General features: G+C 44.7%; 1 protein-coding gene across 5 annotated transcripts in view; it reads left to right on the top strand.

The window, feature by feature from the left end:
* Positions 1 to 25,611, top strand: part of zgc:56231 (uncharacterized protein LOC406257 homolog) — a 68,617-nt gene extending 43,006 nt beyond the window's left edge. For 3 of the 5 annotated variants that reach the window (XM_038809386.1, XM_038809385.1, XM_038809387.1), the window contains 8 exons: positions 2,143 to 2,308; positions 3,725 to 3,904; positions 4,632 to 4,771; positions 13,140 to 13,305; positions 19,133 to 19,307; positions 22,959 to 23,041; positions 23,252 to 23,371; positions 25,253 to 25,611. In XM_038809386.1, the coding sequence (XP_038665314.1) occupies positions 2,143 to 2,308; positions 3,725 to 3,904; positions 4,632 to 4,771; positions 13,140 to 13,305; positions 19,133 to 19,307; positions 22,959 to 23,041; positions 23,252 to 23,371; positions 25,253 to 25,546 (1,324 nt within the window). In that variant the 3' untranslated portion in view covers positions 25,547 to 25,611. The remainder of the gene's footprint in view (positions 1 to 2,142; positions 2,309 to 3,724; positions 3,905 to 4,631; positions 4,772 to 13,139; positions 13,306 to 19,132; positions 19,308 to 22,958; positions 23,042 to 23,251; positions 23,372 to 25,252) is intronic. The other 2 variants (XM_038809388.1, XM_038809389.1) reach the window with 1 other exon arrangement.
* Positions 25,612 to 26,197: the final 586 nt, after the last annotated feature.

Genomic DNA, 26,197 nt, shown 5'->3' with positions numbered 1-26,197 from the left:
GTTGCTTCACAGCTCCAGGGTCCCAGGGTCGATTCCTGGCTTGGGTCACTGTCTGTGCGATTCTCCCCGTGTCTGCATGGGTTTCCTCCGGGTGCTCTGGTTTCCTTCCACAGTCCAAAGATGTGCACGTTAGGTGGATTGGCCATGCTAAATTGCCCTTGGTGTCCAAAAAAGGTTAGGTCGGAATAGGGGAGATGTGAGGATGGGGTGGAGGTGTGGGCTCTTTCCAAGGGCTGAGGCAGACATGATGATGGGCCGAATGGCCTCCTACACTGTAAATTCAATGCAAAACAAACCAACTGTCCAACCAATGGAGCTAAACTGGACTGTGAATGAAGACTGAACACCACATTTATTCCACAGTAAAGAAATGTGTCCAACTCTCCCTGTAACCATCTGTGCACCAACCATGAGGCATGCCAGTATTTAGCACTCTGACTAAGCTAGTCTTTACAAATGACTATGATGTACCCATAAATAAAGTGCAACCTACACAATGTGCAAAATGTAAATTTGGAAAACAACCCATGGCACCTTTGTGCGCTCATCAGTCTTCTGTTAATGGCATTGAGTTAGACAGGCAAGTTGTGGCTGTGTAGCAGAGCCTCATCCCAGAGGCCCTTGGGCTCAGCTATACCTGCTGCATTGTCAGCTAATGGTGGGTTTCACCACTGGCAATCACGCAGTGGGGAAGATTTCATGTGCTTCCCAGTATGGGAATCAGCAAGGGAACTGATGTAGCACTCCCTTCCTCTTCTGGACCACAATTTTAATTCTGTCCCCAAGCAAAAAAGTTACTGACCACTGACCATGGTTTCTTTTTTAATATTATTGTTAATTTTGTGATCCAAGCTTAGGCGTTAGAGGATACTCTGAACATTTACAGGGATGAAAGACTTGACATTTGTGTAGGTCCTTGAGTAGAGAAGGTTAAGGGGAGATTTGATAGCAACATAGGAATTAGGAGCCGAAGTAGGCAATTCAGCTCTTTTTGAGCCTGCTCCACCATTCAATCGGGTCATGACCGATCACTGGACTCAAATCCACCTCCCTGCCTGATCCATAATCCCTTTAACACTTTTTTTTCTTAAAATAAAATACAATATATATGTCTCCCTCTTGAAACTATTTAATGATTCAGACTCCATCGCACTATGGGGCAGCGAGTTCCATAAATTTGCCACCCTCTGCGAGAAGTAGTTCCTCCTCATCTCAGTTTTAAATCTACCGCTTCTCAATCTATATGTGTGACCTCTTGTTCTAGATTGCCCCACAAGGGGGAACATTTGGCCTGCGCTACTTTATCAATCTGTTTTAGTATTTTTTTATGTACCTCGATCAGATCCCTCCTCATTATTCTAAGCTTCTAGAGGTGTTCACAATTCTGAAGTATTTTGAAAACATGAACCGTTTCCAGTGGTGAATGGATTAATAACCAGAAGGCACCAATTTAAGGCAAGTGGCTTGTTTTTAAACAGGCAATGTGATTCCTTATGACTCTACATATTTTTTATAAGCAATCCCACATGGGGATTGCATCTAATTCATGAAATGTTTTGATTATACTTGCACAGCACAAAGGTGGTGATTTTTCATTTGCTTACAGCAATGTCATGTGGCAGTAAGCCAATAAATACATAGCACTTGGGTCTTTTGGAAGGAAATTGTCTCCTTCACAAAATCAGGTTAAATAAAGTCTGGTAAGTATTTGATTATTGAACAAAATTAGCCTTGCTATGTTCTCCATGCTGTAAATTTCTAATTTGTTTATAGCTATGTTCTAATTTGTGTAGGTAAAGATTTGTCTCTGTTCCTTTTTTTGACATTTGTTTCTGAAACATTGGCAAAAATAGATAATTTCCAGTTGTGAAGTTCACCATCTGAAGATGTTGATTTAGTAGGACGAAATAGTGTTACCCAGAAAACTTGCATGCTTCCAAAAGTGAATGCTTACTTTTCCCAGTGAAAGACTTCCTAAATTCCAAGATTGGATTCAATAGGCAGTAAACGGCAAAGTAATGCTACGTTATTTTTAATTTCTGGTTTTTATTTTGGAGAAGTCCTTCTACTTGCAGAGCAAGTATTTGAATTCTGAAATCTCCATTGTGTACTTTTTTAAACAACCTATCCTTTGCCACCTAGATTGAAATCAATTATTGTCCCTTTCCGAGAGAGCAAGCTGACACGTCTCTTTCAAGCTTTCTTCTGCGGCAAAGGCAAAGCTTGTATGATTGTTAATATAAACCAGTGTGCTTCCATATATGATGAGACTCTCCATGTTCTGAAATTTTCAGCAATTGCTAAGCAGGTAAGGTGTCATTCATTGCTTTTTGACTTGACTTTGAAGATGTTGGGTGCAATCTACCAGCCATGCTGTGGCCTGAAATGCAGTGCACCATGACACAACATGGCCCGTGAATGACCCACTCCCGGGATCAATCGGCTCGCCATGAGATCTAGCGCGATCTCGTGAGATGTAGAGATGTGAAGCCTGCCATTATGGGCAGGATCACTTTTGGCAAGTCTGCATATTAGAGCGAGACACTATCTCACTTTAATATGCAGTTCCCTGAGGTAACCAAGGCATTTGGATCTATCCCCTTCGCCTTGGTGAGCGTCGTTCAGTACTGGTTACCACAAATGGAAGAGCATCTACAAGGGGATTGGAGGCCCCCAGGTGCATGCCCTCTTGGTGGGATGGGACCCTGGCACTGGTGCCACCTAGGCATGCTAGCACTGGCAACCTGGAAGTGCCGGCTGGGTGTCAGCCTGGCAATGCCAAGGTGCCCAAGTGGGATTGGCAGGCGCACATCCAGGGTGCCATGCTGACATTTTGAGGTGATCGTGGGGTGAGGTCCTGGGGACCCCATTACAGTCAGTTAAGGTTTGGGGGTCACGTTGAGGCTTAAGAGATTGGCACTCCACTCCTGCACCACTCCTGGACCAAGTCCAAAGATGTGCGGGTTAGGTGGATTGGCCATGCTAAATTGCCCGTAGTGTCCTAATGAAAGTAAGGTTAAGGGGGTGTTGTTGGGTTACGGGTATAGGGTGAATACGTGGGTTTGAGTAGGGTGATCATGGCTCGGCACAACATTGAGGGCCGAAGGGCCTGTTCTGTGCTGTACTGTTCTGTGTTCTGTGTTTCGGTGAGCGAGGCTCCTTAGTGCAGGAAACGCCTCAGCTGCACCATCCCTGCTAAGGCCCCGTACCTAACTGGAGTTGCGTTACATTGCGTTATGTTTTTCAGCGCTGCAATTGCTGGGAAACGCACAGCTAAATGGGCTCACTATGGGTCATAGTTCCCATTCAGTTAAATCTTGCTGGTATCTTGCATTTTAAAAGGGGGAAATGTTTGTTTTATTTTGAAAATGTTCTTGAAAGCTTGAAAGCTTTGCACACATGCATGACATTTCAATTATTTAAAAAAATACATTTTATTGAAGGCACTTTGAATATATACATACTCACAAATATCTGTTGCCACAGTTGGCTTTTACAACAAAACCCTCCCCTTTCCAACCTATTTCAAAACTCACTGACAAAGTCGCACTATTTAAATCTTTATATACTCTTAAAAGCTGTAATGTTCTGCTGTATTCCTAATTTTGGCTGTTTTATCGTCCTGTGATGATACTTCTGATCATTTTTTGCCAAGAAAAGTTGAGGGTTAGTTACTATATACATATCGATATAAGCTGTTTATAAATACACTCTCTTTTTTTAGATAGTTCAAATAATTCGCCCAAAAGTAGATCTGCAACCTTTTGATCCAATGAAGGGGAGTGATGCCAGTATGATGGTATGCACTGATCTCTCTGAAACACTGTCTGCTGAAAATTTATTTTCCAAAGGTGAAGAGGAGCAAGAGAATGAAGAGCTGGATGCTGCCACCTTGGGCTATGAAGTAACCTTACAAAAATGTTCTCTATTTAACTTGAGCTTGTGCATCTGCTGTAGTCAACTTTTTTGAAATTATCCAGCACTTAAAATATATTGAAGATTGCAGGCAAATGCTGCCTACAACATCAGGAAACCTGGAAAAAATTGAGCATGTACTTGATTTAGTTGAGAAAAGCAACCAAGCAGTTAAGTTTTTTTTTGTATTGCTAGCGCCTTTCACAACTTCAGGATGTCCAAATGCATTTGCAACCAATTAAGCACTTTGAGGAATAGTCACTGCTTTGAGCTTTCAACAGGCATATTCAACCAGGCATCAGAATTGAATTAAATGCATAAAGGGCAAGACCCAAATAAGGTGAAAATTAAACCTGAAGAAGAGGGAAGGTAGTATTGTTTGAAGATGCACTTTAGTAATTGGTCATTAAAATTTAAATGCATGCTTAGATGGGTAAAGAGCATCAATAATAGATATTTTGTATAATTGAAGAACATTTCCATTTTATTGGGGAAATTTTATTCGAGCAAATAGATCCTAGATTGGAGGGGAATGAGAAGCACAGGATTCTGAAAGAGTTGAGAAGCCTGATCAGGTATTTGGGATGTTTTCAAATGAATGCATTACTTTTTGAGAATTATGTAGAAGCTGGAAAGCATTAGCTTAATGAGTCTGTTGTGTGTTGATCTTCACCTTGTCACTGCTTGATGCCATATTTTTCTCTCAATTTGATTAGGAATTATTGGCCTTGATGGAAAACCTAAAACAAAAACTAGTTGCTGAAAGACAGCACAAAATGGTTTTGGAAATTTGGGTTCGTAAAGAGATGGGAGAAGCTATGTTTAATCAACTACTACGTACAGAAGAGGTGTGGAGGTAATTGATGGTTAGGATAAGATTAACTACAAAAAAGATTCTTATGAGCATGTACATGGATGAACTATTTTGAATTGGCTGTTGTTTCACATGGATGCCACAGGGCTGAAGCAATATCGGGAAACCTGGAAAATATTGAGCATGTACTTGATGGATTGATGGGGCTGGGGCTGCATATGTAATTTTGAGACGTCCAGTTATTAGAAAGTGAATAAATTTCTCCTCAATGTTATTGATTAAGCTCTTTGAAGGGACTTGGGTTCACCTGATCAATTTTTGACAAATATTGGTTCAAAGTTTTGAGTAAAATGGGTCTAGCTGGTGCTGCTTATTTCTGTAAAATAAAAGACTAAATCTGTTTGGCAGGCAATCATTCCCACTATTGTGTGCTATGTTGTTTGAAAACTATTGGCAACAGTACATTCACTTCCTTCGTCCAAGTCATTAAAATATATTGTAAATAATTGTGGCCCCAGCACTGATCCCTGTGGCACTCCACTAGTTGCCATCCTGAAAATATCCTTATCCCTTTTCTTGTAAGCCTACATAACCCCTTTACAGAACTGACCCCCCCCCCATTTCAAACCCACCCTGGTTCCCTAGTTATGCAATTTACAAGAACACTGGCCACAACACTGTTCTGATGTAGGCTGTCCTCACAGCACAGCCCCCCACTTTATCCTTTACAGTACTGATGCTACTGCCCCGTGAACCAAAACCTACTTCTCCGACACCAGTCTTTGAGCCATGTATTCATTTTTCTAATTTTATGTACCCTATGACAATTTGCACAAGGCTCTGGTAATAATCGATGATAATAACATTGGAGGTTCTATTCTTTACTTTAGTGCCTGTTATATTACACTTTGTGGTAATATGTCATTACTCTTTGCTTGGTAATCCAGAATGGTCTGATGGTGTGATTATAAAGATACCATCAATCTCGAACTTAAAGCAAAACTGATTTATTGCATAATGATTAAATTAAATTGAGTTTGCACACTCTACGGAGCTGTAACTGTTAATAAAGTAAGACTGAGTCTGTTAAATAGTAATCTATGATTTAAGTAATAACTAATGAACACTGCATGCCACTTCTATCTAATCTTAACTAGTCGTTGAGCTGTGATCAATCTCTCTCCCCTGCTAACACTTAACTACCCAAGATTCCCTGAGTTTTTATATTTATACTGGGAACTGGTGGTGCCCTCTAGTGTTTGTATTACACTGAGATGTAATAATTAACCCTTTACTTGTATTCCTATATACATATCATTAGAGTGCCTAGCTCCTCAAACTCTCTTTGTAGCACCTCTTTCCTCATAGGCCCCATCCATTACATCATGCTTCAGCTTCTTTCAACGAATGCCTGCTTTTACTGCGTTTTCTTGGGAATATTTAGTGTGTCCTGCAATAGTTTCCCTTTTTTTTGTCTGACTGTGTTTGCTTACATTTTACCTGGTTTGGCTTTTCCTTGAAATTTGCTTTTTTCTGCCAATTTGGTGCACTTTGCTGCATTCCAAATCCTAACTGATTGCCATTGGTTCTTTGCCGTTCTTTTGAATTGGTGTCCTCTGGTTCTTGACCCTTCCACTAAAGGAACAGTTTTTCTATGTAATCAGTCTAAACCCTAACTTTCTCTTGTTCTCCACTCCATGTTCCTGAAATCCCTCACCCTGATATCATTTTCAGGAATCCTTCACATCATCCTAAAATGGACACACAAACCTTCCAGTTGAGGCCGCCGTAGTATTTAAAAAAAAAAAGATTAATCAGAAACTTGATGACACTGTATAAAATTCAGGATTTCTTCTACCATTATTTTCTCAACCTTTAACCTGTGTTTGTATATGCCCAGGTCTCTCTGTTCCTGTTCACCCTTAATATTTTTGTTGCTTCACCTGTATCACTTCACACTTTACTGCATTAAATTTCATTGCAATGTGTCTGTTCATATTGCCTCTCTCTCTGTCCTTTTCTAAGTTTATCCCCATTGTTTTACAGTGCTTGCAAGTTCTGTAACTTTTGAAATTGTGCCCTGTATGCCCAAGTTTAATGCATGAATATATATCGGGCAAAGCATTATTCTCCATCCTTTTTTTTTAAGGATACTAAATGTTTTCTCGGTCACCTTTAAATCTATGCCTTCTCATTATGACCCTTCAGTCTTTGGGGTGTAGTTTCTCTTTAAAAATATTTTGATTTAAACTTTACATTTTTACATAAAAATAGATGAGACAATTACAGTTTACATGTTCCTTTCAGACCCTTTCTGCTGTTTCTGGTCATATCCGAGGTACTTTATTTCACCAAGGATGGTTATTTGGTCTTGTCTATGGACAGTGCCTTCCTTCTACCTTCCCTCTCCCTGTCGCTTGGCTTCCCTCCCCTCCTTTTCTGCTCTTCCCCCATCTGTTGGCTGCTTATCTTTGGGGCTTCTTTTTCATGTGGCCTTGTGTTGGGCCCTCTGGTCCCCGTGTCGGTCTCTCTCTGGCCTTCCCCTTGGTGTTTCCTCAGTCTCTAACCTTCAGCCTCCTCTCCCCCCTCCCGCCCCAGCTCTATCAGTTGTTGGTTTCAAACAGGTTATGAATGGCCCCCACGCTTTGTGGAAACCATCTTCAGAACCTCGGATGGTGTATTTGATCTTCTCCAGGTGGAGAAATTCCGATGGGTCTGCCAGCCAGTCTGCAGCTATGGGTGGTGCTGCTGATCGCCAGTCGAGCAGGATTCTCCAGAAGGCGGTCTAGGGAAGCAAAGGCAAGGACATATGCCCTCTTTTGCCCATATGAAGTTCTAGCTGGTCCAATACCCCTGATGCGACCATCAATTCACACGAAACCAGGAGTAGAAGTAAACTGTGGCTTTAATCAACTAGAACAGTGCCTGCCTGCGACTGGTCTGTTAGTGGGAGCCGCATACAGGGCTACTGCTCTTTATACCTCCCCTCAAGGGGTGGAGCCCACACAGGCTCCAGCATGCTACATTATAGGCAGTACCATACAATGGTCCATAGGTGGAGCCCACATGGGCAACAACGTGATACAAATAATCATATGGTGAATTGTTACAGCAATACATTGACCACATTCACCCACTGATTTTAAAAAGATGAAGTCTGGCGGGGGTGACGGGTTCATAAGTTCAGCCAGTCCGGCGCACAGATTGTGCGCTGTGAATGTCGAAACTCTGGTGTCGCTGCTGGCCCGGGCGTCAAACTCATCCGTGCTGGCATCGGTCATGAAGTCGCGGGTCAATGTATAACACTGGGTACAGTACTGGTGGGGATGGGTCTGTCACTGTATAATACCAGGGCACATTACTCTTGGGGACTGGTCTGTCACTATAACACTGGGGTACAATACTGGTGGGGATGGGTCTGTCGCCCGTTTCCCCTGGGGTTATAACTGGTAGTACTGCTCGGGGTGATGCCTTTGCTGAGCAGGTACTGATGCAGTTTGTCGCTCATGAACGACGAGCCCCGGTCACTGTGGACGTATGTGGGGAAACCAAACCGGGTGAAGACGCGATGTAGGGCTTTAATTTTGGCAGCACGGTAGCATTGTGGATAGCACAAATGCTTCACAGCTCCAGGTCCCAGGTTCGATTCCAGCTTGGGTCACTGTCTGTGCGGAGTCTGCACATCCTCCCTGTGTGTGCGTGGGTTTCCTCCGGGTGCTCCGGTTTCCTCCCACAGTCCAAAGATGTGCAGGTTAGGTGGATTGGCCATGATAAATTGCCCTTGGTGTCCAAAATTGCCCTTAGTGTTCGGTGGGGTTAGTGGGTTATGGGAATAGGGTGGAGGTGTTGACCTTGGGTAGGGTGCTCTTTCCAAGAGCCGGTGCAGTCTCGACAGGCCGAATGGCCTCCTTTTGCACTGTAAATTCTATAATTGTAGTTATAGGTGGAGAGTTCGATCCTCCACCTCAATACCTTCTCATTCTTGATTTTGCCCCGCTGCGTAATGTCGAAGATGAAGGCTACCGATTGTTGGTCGGTGACGAGGGTAAATCTCCTACGAGCGAGGTAGTGCCTCCAGTGCCGCAAGGCTTCCACGTTGGTTTGGGCCTCCTTTTCGACTGAGGAGTGTCGAATTTCGGACGTGGTGAGGGTTCATAGACCTCTGATGTGTCGCTTTCCACCTGGAAGAGGACGGACCTGTCCGCCACGTGCATAGCGGCTTTGGCAATATCTGCCTTGATGCAGCTGAAGGCCTGGCGTGCCTCAGCCGCCAGCGGGTAGATGGTGGCCTTGATTAGTGGGCGGGCTTTGTCCGCATAGTTGGGGACCCACTGGGCGTAATATGAAAAGAACCCAAGGCACCTTTTCAGGGCCTTGGGGAAGGGGGAGCTGCAGGAGGGGGCGCATATGGTCGGGGTCGGGTCCTAGGAACCCGTTTTCCACGACATAGCTGAGGATGGCTAGTATGGTCATGCGGAAGACTCATTTCTCCTTGTTGTAAGTGAGGTTAAGGGTTCGGGCAGTTTGGAGAAATCTCTGGAGGTTGGCATCGTGGTCCTGCTGATCATGGCCGCAGATGGTGACGTTGTCCAAGTATAGAAATGTGGCCCGCAGCCCGTACTGGTCCACCATTCGGTCCATCGTTCTTTGGAAAACCGAGACCCCGTTTGTGACGCCAAAGGAAGTGGAAGATGGTTTGATGCACCAGGAAGATTGGGAGCGAGCAGCGTCTTACCATATCCGGATGAATGAAGCTCTGTACTCCCGGAGTCGGAAGAGGCAGGGCTTTTCGTGTCCGTTTACCTGGGCGGTCATCATAGAGCTCCGGAGGTGTTTGGGTCGCGACTGGTCAAGGGTGACCGGGTAGTTGCGGGTAGCCGACGTGGTCGAAGGTGCTGGGGTGGTCCCGTTGGTCGCACGTGTCGGGCGGCGTTGCAAATGGCGGCCCCCATGAATCGCACGTGGTGGGCCGCGTGGGCAGCCAAGATGGTGGCCCCCGTGAGTCGCACGTGTTGTGCGGGCTTGGAGATGGCTGCCCCCATGGACAACACGCGGCCGATGACGTGTCCGGGGGGGGCGGAGCCGGCAGACACTCTCTGTAGGTCCGAGGGTTGGGCCTGCGATTTAGAGTTTTTGGACTGGCTCGGCAAACTTTAGCAAAATGTCCTTTTCTCCCGCAGTCGCTGCAGTTCGCGTTCCGGGCCGGGCAGCGTTGCCTGGGGTGTTGAGGCTGGCCTCAGAAATAACAGGGTAGCCCCCCCCCCCCCCACCCCCCCCATGGTGAGTGGGCTGCTGTGCGGCACAGGCCTGGGGTATTCTTTGGTTGGGGGTCCCCAAAGGGGTTGCGTGATCAGACGGTAATGCGTTAAGGCTTTGGAACGCTGCTTCCAGAGAGGAGGCTAATTTCACCGTCTCTTCCAGGTTTAGGACACCTTTTTCGAGCAGGTGCTGTCTCGCTTAGTTGGACCTGACTCCAGCCACGTAGGTGTCCCAGATGGCAAGGTCCATATGTTGAGTGGCCGCAATGGCCTGGTAATTGCAGCTTTGTGCAAGGACTTTGAGGTCGCGTAGGTACTCTTCCAGTGATTTTATTATTTTTTTCCCCAGGACACTAGTGGTGAGGAGGTGCCGCGCGTATACTTCGTTCACGGGCCTTACATAGAAGTGCTCTAGCATCATGAGGGCATCTGCGTAGGTGGAGGCCTCCTCACGTTGAACAGAGATTTGATGGCTCACCCGTGCGTGGAGGAGACTCAGCCTCTGTTCGTCGTCGGAGGTAGGCCTTGAAACAGCGGAGCCAGTACGAAAAAAATCCCTTTCGCCTCCGCGGCCTGCGGATCGAGTTCCAGTCGGCCAGGTTTGAAGGCCGATTCCATAGTGGCGTTGCAGTTGATTAAATTGATGCGACCATCAATTCACACAACCAGGAGTAGAAGCCTTGGCTTTAATCAACTAGAACCGTGCCTGCCTGCGACTTGTCTGTTAGTGGGAGCCGCCTACAGGGTGACTGCTCTTTATACCTCCCCTCAAGGGGTGGAGCCAGGGGCGGAGCCCACACAGGCCCCAGCATGCTACATTATAGGTAATACCTATGGTCCATAGGTGGAGCCCACATGGGCAACAGCGTAATACAGATAATCATATGGTGAATTGTTACAGCAATACATTCACCACAACCCCGAAGACTACCACTCTCTCTCTGGCACTGCTCCACCCTCACCCCCACAACCTTGGACATTGCCTCAAAGGCTGTCCAGAACCCAAGAAGTCTGGGGCAAGCCCAGAACATAGCCAGGCTTCCCTCCAGTTTTTCAAAGTAACTTAATTGAAGCCTACTCGTGACAATAAGCGATTTCCATATCATTTCATTTTCACCTCCCAGGAAGAACCTGCTCATTCGGGCTCTGTGCACTATTTTTAACTGCATGAGGCTTAGCCCTGTGCAGGAAGAGATAGAATTGGCCCTGTTCAGTGCTTTGCTTCAGAGTCCCCACCCTACTTCCGTCCCTACCTCTTTCTCCCATTGTTCCCTTGTTTCGTACAGTGGGGAGAGTGACCTTTCTAAAAGTTGCCCATAAATGACCACGAAGATCCCCTTTCCCAGACTGTCTGTGTCCAGTAACCCCTCTATCACTGTCTCTCGGGGCCTTGGGGTACCTTTATCATCTCCTTGCAGGGTTGCTGCAGCTGGGGTGGCCATGATGGGCACCTCGGTTAGACCGAAGTGCTGCATCATCTGGTTCCAGGTTCTGTGTTGCTACTGGCACTGGGCTAGTTGAGTGTTTTGCTGGCGGGATTGGGAGTGCTGTCATGGCAAGGGTTTGGAGGGTCAATACTGGGCAGGACGATGACTCCATCCTTACCCATTACCCAAGTTTGGTTCCTTCACCCATCCCCTCACTCTCTTGGCCATGGCTGCCCAGTGGTAATATTGCAAGATCAGGAGGGCCAGGCCTCCCATGCGTCTTCTCCTTTGCAGTGTTGTTTTAGGGGTTCTTGGATTCTCCCAACCCCACACACAAACGCCATAATCATTTTATCTACTGCTTGGAAAAAAGCCTTGGGGATGTAGATCAGTATGGATCTGAACAGGCAGAGGAACCTTGGCAGTATGTTCATCTTGTTCGTCTGCACCCTCCCCGCCAGGGAAAGTGGGAGTGCATCCCATCTCTGTCAATCCTTTTCAACTTTCTCCGCCAGATTCCATTTTTTGGATCCATGTCAAGTTGTGGGCTCTCTGGATCCCCAGGCAGTGGAATTTGTTTCGAGCTATTTTAAATGGTAGCCAGCTCTGCCCTTTCTCCTCTTTGGGGTTCACTAGGAACTTTGCTTTTGCTCAGGTTTGTAGCCTGTGAAGGCTCCGCACCCACCCAGATGCTTGATTTTGTTCATGCTGTTTTTCAGGTCCCAGATGTAGAGAAGCAGATCATCTGCATAGAGCGAGACTCTGTGCTCTCTGCCCCCTCTTCAGATTCCCCTCCAGCCTCTCGTGTCTTGCAGGGCGATCGCCGGCAGCTCAATTGCCAGGGCAAACAGGACCAAGGACAGCAGGCATCCCTGCCTTGTGCCTCTTTACAACTCCTCTTCAGATTCACCTCCAGCCCTTCGCATATTGCAGGGTGTTTGCCAGGGAAAACTGGAACGGGGACAGCGGGCTTCCCTGCCATGTACCTCTGCAACTGGAAATATTCAAAGCTGGTGGTGTTGGTCCAAACGCTCGCCTTGGGGGTGTTGTACAGGAGCTTCACCTATTAGGTAAACCCTGTCCCGAGCCCAAACCACTCCAGTACCTCAATGCGGTACTTCCACTGTCGAAGGCCTTTTCTGCGTCCAGGGAGACTATCATCTTTGCTGTTTCGCCCTGGATGGGGGTCAGTATCCGATTCGGCAGCCGCCTGTAGTTAGGTGTCTGCCCTTGACAAAGCCTGTCTGGTCCTCTGTGACCACCTCTGGTAGGTACACAGTTCTCTCTTGGCAAGGAATTTTTCAAGTATTGTCGCATTCACATTGAGCAGAGAAATTGGTCTGTATGATCCACATTCCGTCGGTTCTTTGTCTTTCAGTTTCTCTCTCTATTTACTATTATGTAATCCCTTGTTTTTAAATGGCTCCGTCAAATTTGCTGTTCACCATTTGGACTTTTAAGGATTACAACCCCAGCTTCTCCTGTCCATCCATGTAACTAATCTCTCTGACCTGAAACCATACTCTTTCCATTGTGTCCCTCTTAAAATATGGTGCTGCCACAAAATGGATAGTGTACTCAAGCTGGAGCTGCACTATTTATTTGGGTTCAGTATAGCTCCCTGACCTTTTGCCGTCCATGAGCCTTGGATTTGTGCTGAATTCTATATGCCAAATTCTATGTTTGTCAGTATAAAACTTTGCATGTTTTATCTGCCCATTACAGTGAGCGATTTGAAGAACTAAAGGAGATCTATGAAGAACAATTGGAAAGTAAACTCCACATGTACAAAGAATCAATCCGGCGACATGCATATAAATGTGCTTTGGTAGACGTTCAAGAGAAATATCTTGCAAAAGACGAGTTTGCCTCTGTGCGACACAAAGTGAAGGTATATTTAAAGCAACTGGACGATAGTTGGCTTGTTTTGCACACTGTTCACTGCAAGATATAAAAACAAACAGGCTGAAATGTTGGAAATATACTGCAGGTCTGGCTCCATCTGTGGTGATAATGTTTTGGGTCAATTGCCTTGCTTCAGTACTGAGACTTAGAAATAAACCTATTGCAGAGGCAGGATTGTGGGGATGGGGGGGAAGAGACTGTCTGGAGGAGCAGTAACAAGGGAAGATGCAGAATAATTACCAAGGATGCCATCCAGCAATGGGTGCAGAGGTTATGATCTGATATTGTTCACTCAATAAAACTGGAAGGCGATAAGGGTGCTTAATCAAAAGAGTAAATTATTTCACCTGGAAAGCGGATCATCTGGTTGAGGAAAATATATATTCTGGAAGCATAGGCATAGCTTTTGCCTAGTCAGAGTCAAAGAGAAGGAAGTAGTTCTATATTAGAAGCTTACTGTGATACATTATTGTTCATCTCTATAAAATTTTACCTTGTTTTCTAAATCTTGTATTGGATATCAAATTTGAAAGGAGGAAACCCATTACGGTCAATATTTACAAGATTCTTCCTTAACTATGAGTTATCACTAAACCATGTGTGGCCATGTTCTCACATGAGTTCTTGAACCTTAAGTTCTTGAATTTGGTGCAATTCCCACTCCACTATCCGTTTACATATCTGGAAATAAAAACTGTTTTTAGTACTGGATTGTCTTTGAACCCAGCTGGTTCACTAGGTCTTCAGTGCAGAACATCTGCTCATCTTGCAGTCTATATGTCACTTCAGTCCTACGAAACAATATGATTGAATCTTAACTGCCCTTTCAGCAACTGCACAGTTGCACCAATTGCTAGTGAGCGTTGACAGTTCAAAAGATCTATAATCACTTTGGGCAATCGTGGATGAATAATACATGTTGCCTGCAGCCTGGACATGAATTTAGAACCTGATTTAATGGAAAATGTTCTGGGTGCAAATGGCAGGCTGCATTGGCGAGATCGTGGCCCATAGCCAGCGAGTCTCGGTGCTGGAAATGAGCCCCCAATAGCTTCTCTCTGTTACTGGCTATCTTGCCGTCTGATCTGCCAGACTCGTGCCTCAGCGTCTCACTGCTAACGAGGGGGAGCGAGCTGCTTTTAAACTTTGCCTCACAACTGGCTCCCAGTCAACACACCTTCATGGTAGCCCGCAGACCTGCTTCTCACTTTGGGGATGCCAACCTGGCCAGGCTTCTCGAGACCGGACAACCTGTTCCTCCAAAGGGATCGGAGGACCAGCAGCAGGTGCTGTTTAGCACAGGGCTAAATTGCTGGCTTTGAAGGCAGACCAAGGCAGGCCAACAGCACGGTTCAATTCCCGTACCAGCCTCCCCGGACAGGCGCCGGAGTGTGGCGACTAGGGGCTTTTCACAGTAACTTCATTGAAGCCTACTTCTGACAATAAGCAATTTTCATTTCATTTCATTTCAATACTGCCTGGGAGGCAGTGGCAGCCGCTGTCAGTGTGGGCACCAGCTGCGCGTCATCTCTACGATGCCTCGACGCCCTGGGCTGATGCTGGCATCCCCCTCGGAGTAGTTCCTCTGATTGTTGGGTGCTTTGGTCTTCAGGGTGTGTGGCGGATCCCTGCACAAGAAGCAAATTACTGCGGATGCTGGAATCTGAAACCAAAGGAGAAAATGCTGGAAAATCTCCGGTCTGGAAGCATCTGTAGGGAGAGGAAAAAAGTTCACGTTTTGAGTCCAGATGACCCATTGTCAAAGCTAAAAGATATAGAAAGTGGGAGATATTTATACTGTAGGATTAGGGAATGAAAGATGAGTCATAGCCACAGAAACCAAGCGAAGAGAGTGCTAATGTCAGAAAATAAATAAGGTGTGAAAGGCCAAACGGCAGAGAAACTAAATCTCCATGCACGTCCGTGCCCACCTCTTTCTTCTCTCTTCCCCCCCCCCCCCCCCCCCCCCCCCCCTTCCCCACAGATCCTTTCATGCGCCTCCAACATTCTGCCTCCAATTAGACACCCGCCTGGACAATTACTTGGCCTTGATCTTTTCATTGAGAACTGTCGACAAGACATTGGCCATCTTAATTTTTCTGCCTCTCTCCTTCTGAACTTTCCACTCTTCTTTCTGTCATATCCAACCCTGACTTTGTCATCAAACCTGCCGCCAAAGGGGGTGCTGGTATTGTCTGGTGTACTGACCTCTACCTCGCAGAGGCTGAGTGCCAACTCTCAGATCCTACCTCCTTCTGGACCATGACCAGATCACTGAACATCAAGTCATTATCTCCACTGACCTCTTTTCCCCCGGATGTTTCCCCCCCACCGGCTTCATAGTCTCCCAACCCCGGACAGCCTGCTTTTACCTACTTCCCAAAATCCACAAAAAGGACTGTCCCAGTAGGTCCATTGTGTCAGCATGCTCCTGCCTTGCCAAACTTACTTCATCTTATCTTGGCTCCTCTGGTCCCAACTGCATCCTGGATTCCTCTGATGCCCTGCATCATATTGACAGCTTCCAGTTAGCAGGCCCCAACTGCCTCCTATTCACCATGGATGTGCAATCTCTCTGTGCTTCCATACTAGGATGGCCTGGGATCTCCGCTTCTTTCTCAAAAGGAGGCTTGAACAATTCCCATCCTCCACCACGCTCCTATGCCCGGCTGAGCTCTCAACTTCTCCTTTAACTCATCCCACTGTCTCCAAATCAAAGGTGTAGCTATGGATACCAGCATGGGTCTTGGGCTACGCTTGCCTTTTTATGGGGTGTATGGAACATTCGGTAAGGACTCCATCCCTTTCTCTCAGCTCCTTACCTCCGTCGCATTTGTTCCGATGCTGGCACTTTCCGAAGTGGTGCTTTGAATATGTGTTCCTTCTTCCTCGACTGTGATTTCCCACCACCTACAGTTGTTGACTGGGCCCTCTACACATTGCGGTCTATCTCCCGCCCAAAACGAGGATAGAGTCCTCGTTCTCGCATTTCACCCCACCAGCCTCCGTATGCAAAACATAATCCTCCACCATTTTTGCCATCTCCAGCGTGATGCCACCACCAAACACCTTCCCTCCACTCCCTCTGTCTCCAGGATAATCTAGTCCACTCCACTGTATCCAACACCTCTCCCATCAACCATGGCACCTTCCCATGCAATTGCAGAAGGTGTAACACTGCCCCTTTACCTCTTCCATGCTTAACATCCCAGGCCCAAAACACTTATTCCAGGTTAAGCAGCGTTTCACTTGCATCTCTTTCAATTTGGTCTATTGTATTTGCTGCTCCCAGTGTGGTCTCCTTTATAAGAGAGAGACCAAACGTAGACTGGGTGACTGCTTTGCTGAGCACCTTCGGTCTGTGTGCATTCAGGACCCTGACCTTCTCCCATTTTAACACACGACCCTGCTACCATGCCCACATGTCAGTCCTTGGCCTGCTTCAATGTTCCAGTGAAGCTCAATGCAAGCTGGAGGAACAGCATCTCATTTTCCGGTTAGGCATGCTACAGCTTTCTGGTCTCAACATCAAATTCAACAACTTCAGACGATTAGCTCTACCCCACCTTGACTCCTTGTTTTCATTCCATTTCATTTTAACTATCTTTTACATGTTATTTCTTTCATGTCTTTCTTTATATATATATATATATATATATATATATTATATATATATATTCCCACCCCCCACTCTTTCCCCTAACTTATCCCCCCCCTTTCCTTACCTTTTCTCCCCTTTGCTTCCCCTTCCTCCCCCCCCCCCCCCCCCTCCTCATTTTTGCCCCTCTGCCATCCATGTCCCCCTCCCCCCACATCTACATCTGTTGCAGCTTATCTCTGATTTTAGTTTCTCTGCTGTTGGCCTTTCACACCTTTTATTCTCTAGGGTCTGCCATTAGCACTCTCTTCCCTTGGTTTCTGTGGTTATGACTCATCTTTCATTCCCTTGGGCAGCACGGTGATGCAGTGGTTAGCACTGCTGCCTCACTGCGCTGAGGTCCCAGGTTCGATCCCGGCTCTTTGTTACTGTCTGTGTCGCGTTTGCACATTCTCCCCATGTTTATGTGGGTTTTTCCCCCACAACCCAAAGATGTTCATGAGAGGTGGATTGGCCACACTAATTGCCCCTTAATTGGAAAAAATGAAATGGGTGCTCTAAATTTATTTTTGTAAAATTAAATCTTTCATTCCCTCGCCCTGCAGCATAAATATCTCCCACTTTCTCTGTCTTTTAGCTTACAAAAGGTCATCTGGACTCAAAGCGTTAGTTATTTTCTTCCCTTACAGATGCTGCCAGACCTGCTGAGATTTTCCTGCACATGGTGTGCTGCCTCTAGGCTGTGTCAACGCTGCTGCCGCCTTCTCCAGTATCTGGCCACCTGAGCTGCAACCAATACCGCAAGGGCAGCCTCTGCAGGACTGGCAACACCAGACATATATATGTAAGACATTGGAGAAGGAGAGAAACCTGACAATCAGTTGGGCATCCAATGGGGACCCCAAGCCTACCCCCACCCTTGCATGCCATCCACCAGATCAGTTATGGCGTAGAACCTCGCTCTGCACACTCTCCCTCAGCCACAGCAGGAGCCCCTAGACCCCAGACCCCTGCCGGGAACATTAGGGAGACTGTGCTCCGGTGCCTTTCCTGATCCAAATCCCCACACTTTTTTTCTTCAATGGCATCATCAGTTGGCCCATTTAGATCAATGTTGCGCAACAGGTCCCGCAGCGTCACCTTGCTTCAAATCAGATTGCCTCCTGGGCTCTCCCTGAGCCCGGTATTCCAGGACCCAGGTATCTTAGAAAAAATTGTCTTTCTTTCTGGTTACAGAAAAGGAAGGAAAGAACAACAGTAACCTAAAGTGACCTTCAGCATAGAACCAAGAGCAGGGCTCTGTCCTGGGACTGTTTGGTAGGACAGGCAGCAGCTGTGGTTGCCCCCTGCTATGGGTCCCCACAATATCTACAAATGGCCTGAAGGCCTCACAAGACACACTGCCCCTTGAGTTGCATATTGGAAATGGCTAGTCACCACCTCCAATTCCCTCACCAGCCATTGCACCAGCTTCACGTTCTTAGAAAGGAGTACTAAACAACACCTGCGTGATTTCTCACTGGAGAGCTGGTTAATTCTCAGGAGGCTGCTGCATTCGACTTCAATCTTGCTAATGAAATGGAGATTAATGCAAATGAGGGTTAATTGATATGCTTCGTCACATTTGGGCGTGATCCAGAACTCTCCATCTGGAGCGGGCTGGTCAGATAGCAAACTGATTCGTGCCCAGCGTAAATCATGCCTTTACCACTATTTAATCTGTGCGCCCAAATCTGCACTGGGTGCGACGCGGTGGTTAAATCATGCGGGTAATTGAAAATGCAATGTCAGAGCAGTCTCATCACTCTCCTTTTATGGCCACGCTTACTCTAATTCTTTGGAGGGAAATGTTTTTAAAAATCTTTCGATTAAAATCAATGCTACGTATTCATGATGATTAAATTCAAGTTGAACAAAAAGGGAAGAACATTGAAGAGGCTAGCTGAAAGAATTTCAGAGTGAATAAAATTGAGAGCCTGTATTATATCGGGAAGTGATGCACTTTTTTTTGAGGTATAGTATTTAGTACCATCTTTAACCTGAGCAGGGCTTTGAACACAGCACCAAACGGTACAGTAGATGAGTTTTGAACTTGGTGCTCCCTCCATACCAAGTTTGAGGTATACTAGTCATCTGGATGTGAAGTCTCTATTACACTATAAATTGTGAGCATACATGCTTCGCAGCAAATAGCTTGTGAACATTTTTTTCCAAGGTGGCGGCGCTGAATGAGGAGCTGGAAACCATGTTTGATGAAAACCAAAGCAAACCTGCGGCTGCTGCACATTCTGATGAACTGCTGGAGGAGTTAGCATGGTTCAAAGAGGAAGTATCAAAAAAGGAATCTCAGCTGCAGAGTCTTCAGCTAGAAGCTGCTATAAATGGCAACGGTAAACAATGCATATCTGATCTAAAACATCTTGTAGAGAAATATATTGCGTTGTACAAAACCTAATATTTTATTACAAACAAATTTTCCAATCTTGATTCACAAACCTTGTACTTTTTTCTGCATTGGGCATACTTGCGCTACATAAATTATTACCAATTAGCCTTGACAGTAATAGGTGAACTGCTCAAAGGGTTTAATTGATGAGCATCTTGTCTAATCTTAAGGCTCCATGTACTGCAAATTATTTTTCATTGGCGATCATTTTGTATGCAATGCCACAGACTTTAACTCGCGGACGATTGTGAGCACTTGGGCTTGAGATAGGTGGTCAACACAGATTTGTTTAAGGTTCTAGTGGGCTAGATTGTTGAACATATACGGGGCAAAATCTAATGCCGTGGTGGGGCAGGTAAATCTCACGAGAAGTCTTTTGTGAGATTACCCAGCTCCTAACACCTCCAGATCTAACGATACGTCACGATCTGGATTCAGATCGGGATAATCTGAATATTAAAGTGCTGCAGGGTCTCTCGGGGGATCAGGGGGTCCCTTGGTGGTGCGGGGGGGGGGGGGGGGGGGGGGGTCCCTTGGTGATACCCTGGCGTCCCTGATGCCAGGAATCTGGCAGTGCCAAGATGCCCAACTTGCATTTTGCTTGAGCTAGGAATTGGGTGCTGGGGATGCTCTGCCGTTATTAGATTGGGTGTGGAGGACTCCATGACCTCCTTTTTAGGTGTGTTTGGGGGGCGGGGGCATCTAGGCGTCACGGGGGAGGGGGGTCTCGTTTGGGGTGCCACGATCTCTTCAGCACCGACGAGCAAAGCTCCTCAGTGCAGGAAATTGAGGCGAAGTGCAGGGTGTTCTCTGCTGAGGTCGCAAAGAAATAGGGTCCTGTTAGATAGGGGGGGTCTTTCTCGGTGCTATGAATGACGGGAAACATCTGGCCCATGGGTGAAGGGAATGCCATAGGTCAGGGGTGGGCAAACTACGGCCCGCGGGCCGCATGCGGCCCGCCAAAGGTATTTCTGCGGCCCACCAAGTCATTAAAAAAAAAAAAAAAAAAAAAAATTTTCTAAAAAAAAAAAAATTTTTTTTTTTTTAATTTTTTTTTTAAAGGTTAATGGGTGGGGGGGCTGTTGGATTACTTACTGGCATAGGGTGGATACGTTGACTTGAGTAGGGTGATCATTGCTTGGCCCAACGTCGAGGGCCGAAGGGCCTGTTCTGTGCTGTACTGTTCTATGTTCTATATGAGGCGCCCAGAATCATAACCGGGTGAAGTAATTCTTTTACTTAATATACTATGCGGCCCTTTGTGAATTGTGAATTTCTGAATGCGGCCCTTGCACGGAAAAGTTTGCCCACCCCTGCCATAGGTGGACTATTACTCTGTTTCAAAATCACAATGGTATTTGCTGGACTGTTTGAGACTGATACAGCATAGATATGTGTTAGAATAAATAGATGTTTAGATTGACCAGATATGGATCAATTCTCCATATTTTCAGAGAGGGCATTGTGAACGTTTACTGAGCATTCCAAATTAGGGACATCCAGTGCATGAGACCATTCAGGGACACACCCAGTTAGAATGAACAAAAATGTGGCACGTTTGTTAAAAGATGAGGTTCTTTTTTTTTTCCAGCTAACTATCTGGCCAAATATGTGCTTTATCTATGAATCAGAATGCTCGAGTTTCTTCAATAAACCAAGTTATTAGTTTATTGTAAAATTGGACATGTTAAAAAGAAAAGTATAGCTTATTGATATACAACATGAAATTGCAATAATTACTCTTTACAAATGCCCTCACAAGGTTTTTTCAAAGTACGGGTCCTGACCCGTGGGTATTTGTCAGAGCAATGAATTGTGCTGTTCGCGCGGTGGTCCTGACTGTGGGAGAAGCACCCAATGGTCGTGACCTGCTTTTACATTGAGAATGGTGGTTCGCTGCCACCTTATAATGCAAAGAAATCAGGCTGTGTGGAGTCTACCAGCCAGAAGTAGCAGCAGCGAACGGTACACCTAATATTGAACGCCTTGTATGTACATTTACCATCAAATCAGAGTGGTGTTGCTTCCATTTTACAGCTACTGGCAAGAGAAAGATGGATTGTTTTCTTACAAGAAAGAGACAGCCAGAGAGGCAGTGTACCTACTGGACAGGATCTCACAACAGAATCTGTTGGAGAGAGCTGCCAGGAGAGTCCAAGGCAGGGTCAAGCATTGCTAGTGTTATCTCTGTGCAGAGCTCCAGGGCCTCTGGTTAACGGCCTACAAAGAAGAAATTTAATTCAGGAAAGATGATTTCTTAAGGTACAGTTTTGTCAATTGTGCTAATGCAAATAAGGATACAAAGCCCATGTTTGTTATATGCTGGCACATTGAGTGAACATGAGGTTCCCAGAGTCAGTTATCAACTTGGATCTGACTCTACATTGCTGTAGCTTACATGTGATACACAGTCTGCATTCTGGAGTCGACTCTCCCAGTATCCAGTGCTGAGAGAAACAAATATTTTGTTGTATTGCCATTCACGATGACCTACATGTGTGAGGTTGGATTCTCAGTTTATATGAAGATGGCACAAAGGCACTGGCTGAAGTCTGCAACTGATATGTGCATTGCCCTCTTCTCCTTTGACCCTGATTCAAGTGAGATCCTGAGGATGAAGCAAGCGCCCCATTCACAATCTCACACCAATAAAAGTAGAGAATTCTGAGCCAAAAGGTTAAAAATCAATGGTTCATGGGAAAAGTATAGATGGTGGAGTCCTCGAAATGGCATCCGTATTATATGGTTGGTTTCTCAGCACTGGTCTTCGAAACAATTGATGACTCTTGAACCATTTTTTAGGCGGAAGCAGGATTAGCTGAGTCAGTAAAGGTTTCGGAGTAACTTGCATTCACTCTTGCTTTGAGGAAGGGGCTGCGGCTGAGTCTGGAACTTGAGGAGCTGGTATGTTCTTTACCCAAACAGTAAAACGTTATGTTTTTCAGGCATGATTTTTTTTTTTCCATAGCCATAAATCACCCTTTTATTTTTTAAACAGTTCATCAGGGTCAGGATGTTTCCAGCTTTTTAAAAACTGCTTAATTACTTTCTCTTGTAAAATGCCGCCTTTTCCAGGAACAGCCGCAACCAGAGTCTTTGCATGAACCCTTCTCCGGGATAGAGTATGGAAAACACCCATTCTTGCAGAATGTCAGGCCAATGAAGATGAACAATTTTCTGTGATTTAAAATGTATTTTTTATAAGACCATAAGAAACAGGAATAGGCCATCAGCCCTTCAGCTCCACCATTTGATAAGATCCTGGCTGATCTCACACTCGAGTCTACTTTCCTGACTTATCTCTGTGACCCCTAATTCTTTACTGGTTTTAAAAAAACCTATTGATCTAAGCATTACAAATGTTCAAGGACTCTTCCTGTACAGCTTCCCGGGATAAAGACTTCCAAAGATTCACCACATTGTTGAGAGAAAGAATTCTTCCTCTAATAGTCTTAAATGAGCGCTTCCTTTTCCGGCAGCTGATGTTTTGCAATTAGACTTTTTAAATCACTTAATAATATACATCCAGAGTTGGATACATCATTAATGAATTATTGATTTTACAAGACAGAACTAAAAGTATATTTCTCTGCAGAGGTAAACCAATATAAAGAATTATATGGGAATAAAGTCTTATCTGAAGAACGGTCTGCAAGATTGCTGGAAGAAAAAGATAAGGTATTGTGTACCATGTTTTCCATTCAATTTCAAATGACATGATATGAAGGACCAAGATTCATAATAGTAATATTCAGGAGAAAAAGTCATGTAGAATCATAACTAGACCTAAATATTTTATTTGATTATGTATCTATTTTATCTAACCTTTTTTATTAAAAAGAAATACACAATGCCTTTAATTTGAAACTGCCCTTCGTTCACTGTTAGGTGACCACGAACTTGATGAGGGAGATGAAGGAGATGCATATAGCTTTGCAGCAGGCAGAGAAAAATTGTCAAGAGAGAAATGAAGAGGTGAAGAAACTTAATCGGAAGATAATGATGCAGGTATACTTTTAAATACTTTATTTCTCGAATTAAAGTTTGCTGATGCCATGAAACCAATTCAGAAAACAAAAAGGAGGATAGTGACAGATTTGGTAAAAGGCAAAGAGATGGCAGATTAAATTTAATGGAAAGATGGACAAACGTTTAAAGCTGGCGCAGAAACAAAGGAGAAAGAAGCTATGAGCTACAATAGGCCCCATGCAATTTTCCACCGAGGCTGGTCTTGTGACTGAACAAGTAGCCTATTCTTAATCCACATACTTTTGGGAGCATGAGGCAGAATGTCCGAAGTGGTGGTGGGATCTGGAATATAATGCCTTGGCCTGTTGGACAAATTGTCGCCATTCCATACAATTAGTAGCAAGATCTTTCCAGTTATTAATACTCCGTGTCATTGAAGCATTTTATTTGTCTCCCATGGAACATTGGTCCTTCGCGTTGGGAACCAGGACCTGGTGGGGGAGACTGTCCAGCCCATTTCTTTTAATGGGAGTTTCGATGCATGCTTGTGGAGCTGGCTTTAAGAAGGGAACTAGCGTTTGTTCGGAAGTCCTCCCATTCATATTGCTGATAGAATTTCTCTAGCCCCCTCATGTTGCTGATCCACAGTCCAGGCCATCATTGCAGCTCTATGTGGTGATGGCAATTGCTCTACAGTAGGATTTGGTTGACTTGCAACGGTTGTTAAATTCTGTTGCTGTGGCTGATCATTCTTGTCAAGGATGACATTTTCTGAGAGGTGGTTGAAGTGCTCACAATATATTCCAGGATCATTTTTCCCTCTTCACTTTCCACCCTCCCCCCACATTCTCAGTCCAGATGATGATGTACATGAGCTGACCAGCTGTGGTTTGGTTTAGCAACATCTTGAAGGCAGTTGGTGTTTCCTGTGTGCAGAATTGAAGAGATTGAATGAGTTGAAAATCTGCTGCAGCCTGGGCAATTGATTGCAGTCATTTGCAAACTGCAGATCACGCCTATCCAAAGTGATCAGTTTAATTTTGCTGCAAAAGTTACCGTTTTCCATCTAAACTCCAGAGGACAGTTGTGAGATAAATGACCACTGCTGAGTTAGATTGTAAATTATATGAGAGTTGTCACACAGCCTTGCTTGACCCTGGTCTAGATTTTGCAGTGTCTGTTTCAGATCTTCCATTCATGACAATTGCAGTGGATGTCATCATGAAATAGATGCAGGATTGTGATTAAGCTTTTTGAACATCCATAGGTTCCTCTGGAAGGTCTAAAGACCTGGGAGGATTTCTTCAGCTACAGGAAGTATGTCAGGAATACCTCCAATAGTATCTTGTGTTTCTCTGGACAGTACTATTTTGAGTTAAATGTAAATCAGGCTACATCAATGATGCAATGATAAAATGTAATAATTATTCCAGAGTTGTGGAGTACTGTATTTGGGGAAAGTTACTTTTGAAGAATGTGGATGGTTAGGGCAGTATTTGTCACTCTAGTAGATGTGTATTCAGAAATTTCAACGTGTCCAGTTGGTGTAGTCTCTGAATGAACAGCATTCGACTTGAGTTCATGTTTAGTAGCTTGCTTGCCAAGATTTCTATTCTTTAAATAAGATTGATTCATTTTGATGAGATGCTGCAGTTACAAATTAAACAAATCTCTTTTTTGCATGCTTTCTTTTTTAAAAGCTGCTGTTTGGAGGAGAAGTGCAGATATATAATTTGCTTGCTTCTGGTATTTTAATCACAAATCAGCAATTATTTTGAGTAATAATTCCATACAAAAGATTTGAAAATTGGGAGTTCTGTCTGTATTCTGCATCAGCCGAGAACTGTTAAGGTACCAAATTCTTTTGAATTATACTGTATTTTTTAAAACACTTTCTTTTGTGCTGTCCACACACTTAAGGAGAAAATGCTTAAGGAAATTAAAGAACAGCATGTTGACCAAATCCAGCAACTACAAAACGTGGTATCCAAGCTCCAGGAAGAACTTGCTCTCTCTACAAAGCCACCTCGAGCTGAAAAGCCAGTGCAAACAGCTAAAAGGCTGTTTGCAAACTTAACTGGATCCAAACTGGCGGCTGGCTCACCCTCAAAAAACAGTTTGTTTAAATCCAGGGAGCTGACTCCCCGAATTAAGGTTAAAAAGAACATAGTTTCTGGTAAATTGCCATCAATACCGAGTAAGACTAATGAATAATTTATTGTCAATTTGTTCAATCCAAATATGTTTTTATACTTGTTTTTAAATGTTAATAAATTAAAATGTGAAATTTTAATAAATCACAGGTACTAGATTTTGGTATTTTATCGCAACTCCTCCAAATATTGCAGCATTCTCAGTGCTGCAGTGAACGGTCAGTTAAGGACAAACGACAACATTATAAATGAGGATAAGGAAAAGTGGGCTATAGAGAACAAGATGGATTTGAGGAAATGTTTACTGGTAGATGAATGCAGAAAGATCAAAAATCTTTCCAATTACTCATCAGATGTTGGTCATGGGCCACAATCTCCAGCAATGACTTGTTCAAGTACAACTCTTGAGAACCTTTTTTTTAAGGAATGCAAAATGAGGGCAGTTAATATTAAATAATTCTTTGTACGTGTGCACAACTCCAAGTGCTGACTCACGCCAGGCAGTAAGTGATTACTTGTGATAGGGGACAGCTTGTGTTATATTTTCTTGATTGTCCTTTTTGCTGATAATAAAAACAAAATATGCTAGAAATATTCAGCAGATCTGGCAGCACCAGGCGGAGAGAACAAATTAACATTTTAGGGTTGATAAGCTTGCTTCTATTTACCCAGTTTTGATTAAACTCTGGAGCAAATTGAGAAAGATTAGGAG

This window comes from Scyliorhinus canicula, chromosome 10, assembly GCF_902713615.1.
Source record: "Scyliorhinus canicula chromosome 10, sScyCan1.1, whole genome shotgun sequence".
In the NCBI taxonomy this organism is placed as follows: Eukaryota; Metazoa; Chordata; class Chondrichthyes; order Carcharhiniformes; family Scyliorhinidae; genus Scyliorhinus; species Scyliorhinus canicula.
This window is presented reverse-complemented; position numbering and strand designations above follow the sequence as displayed.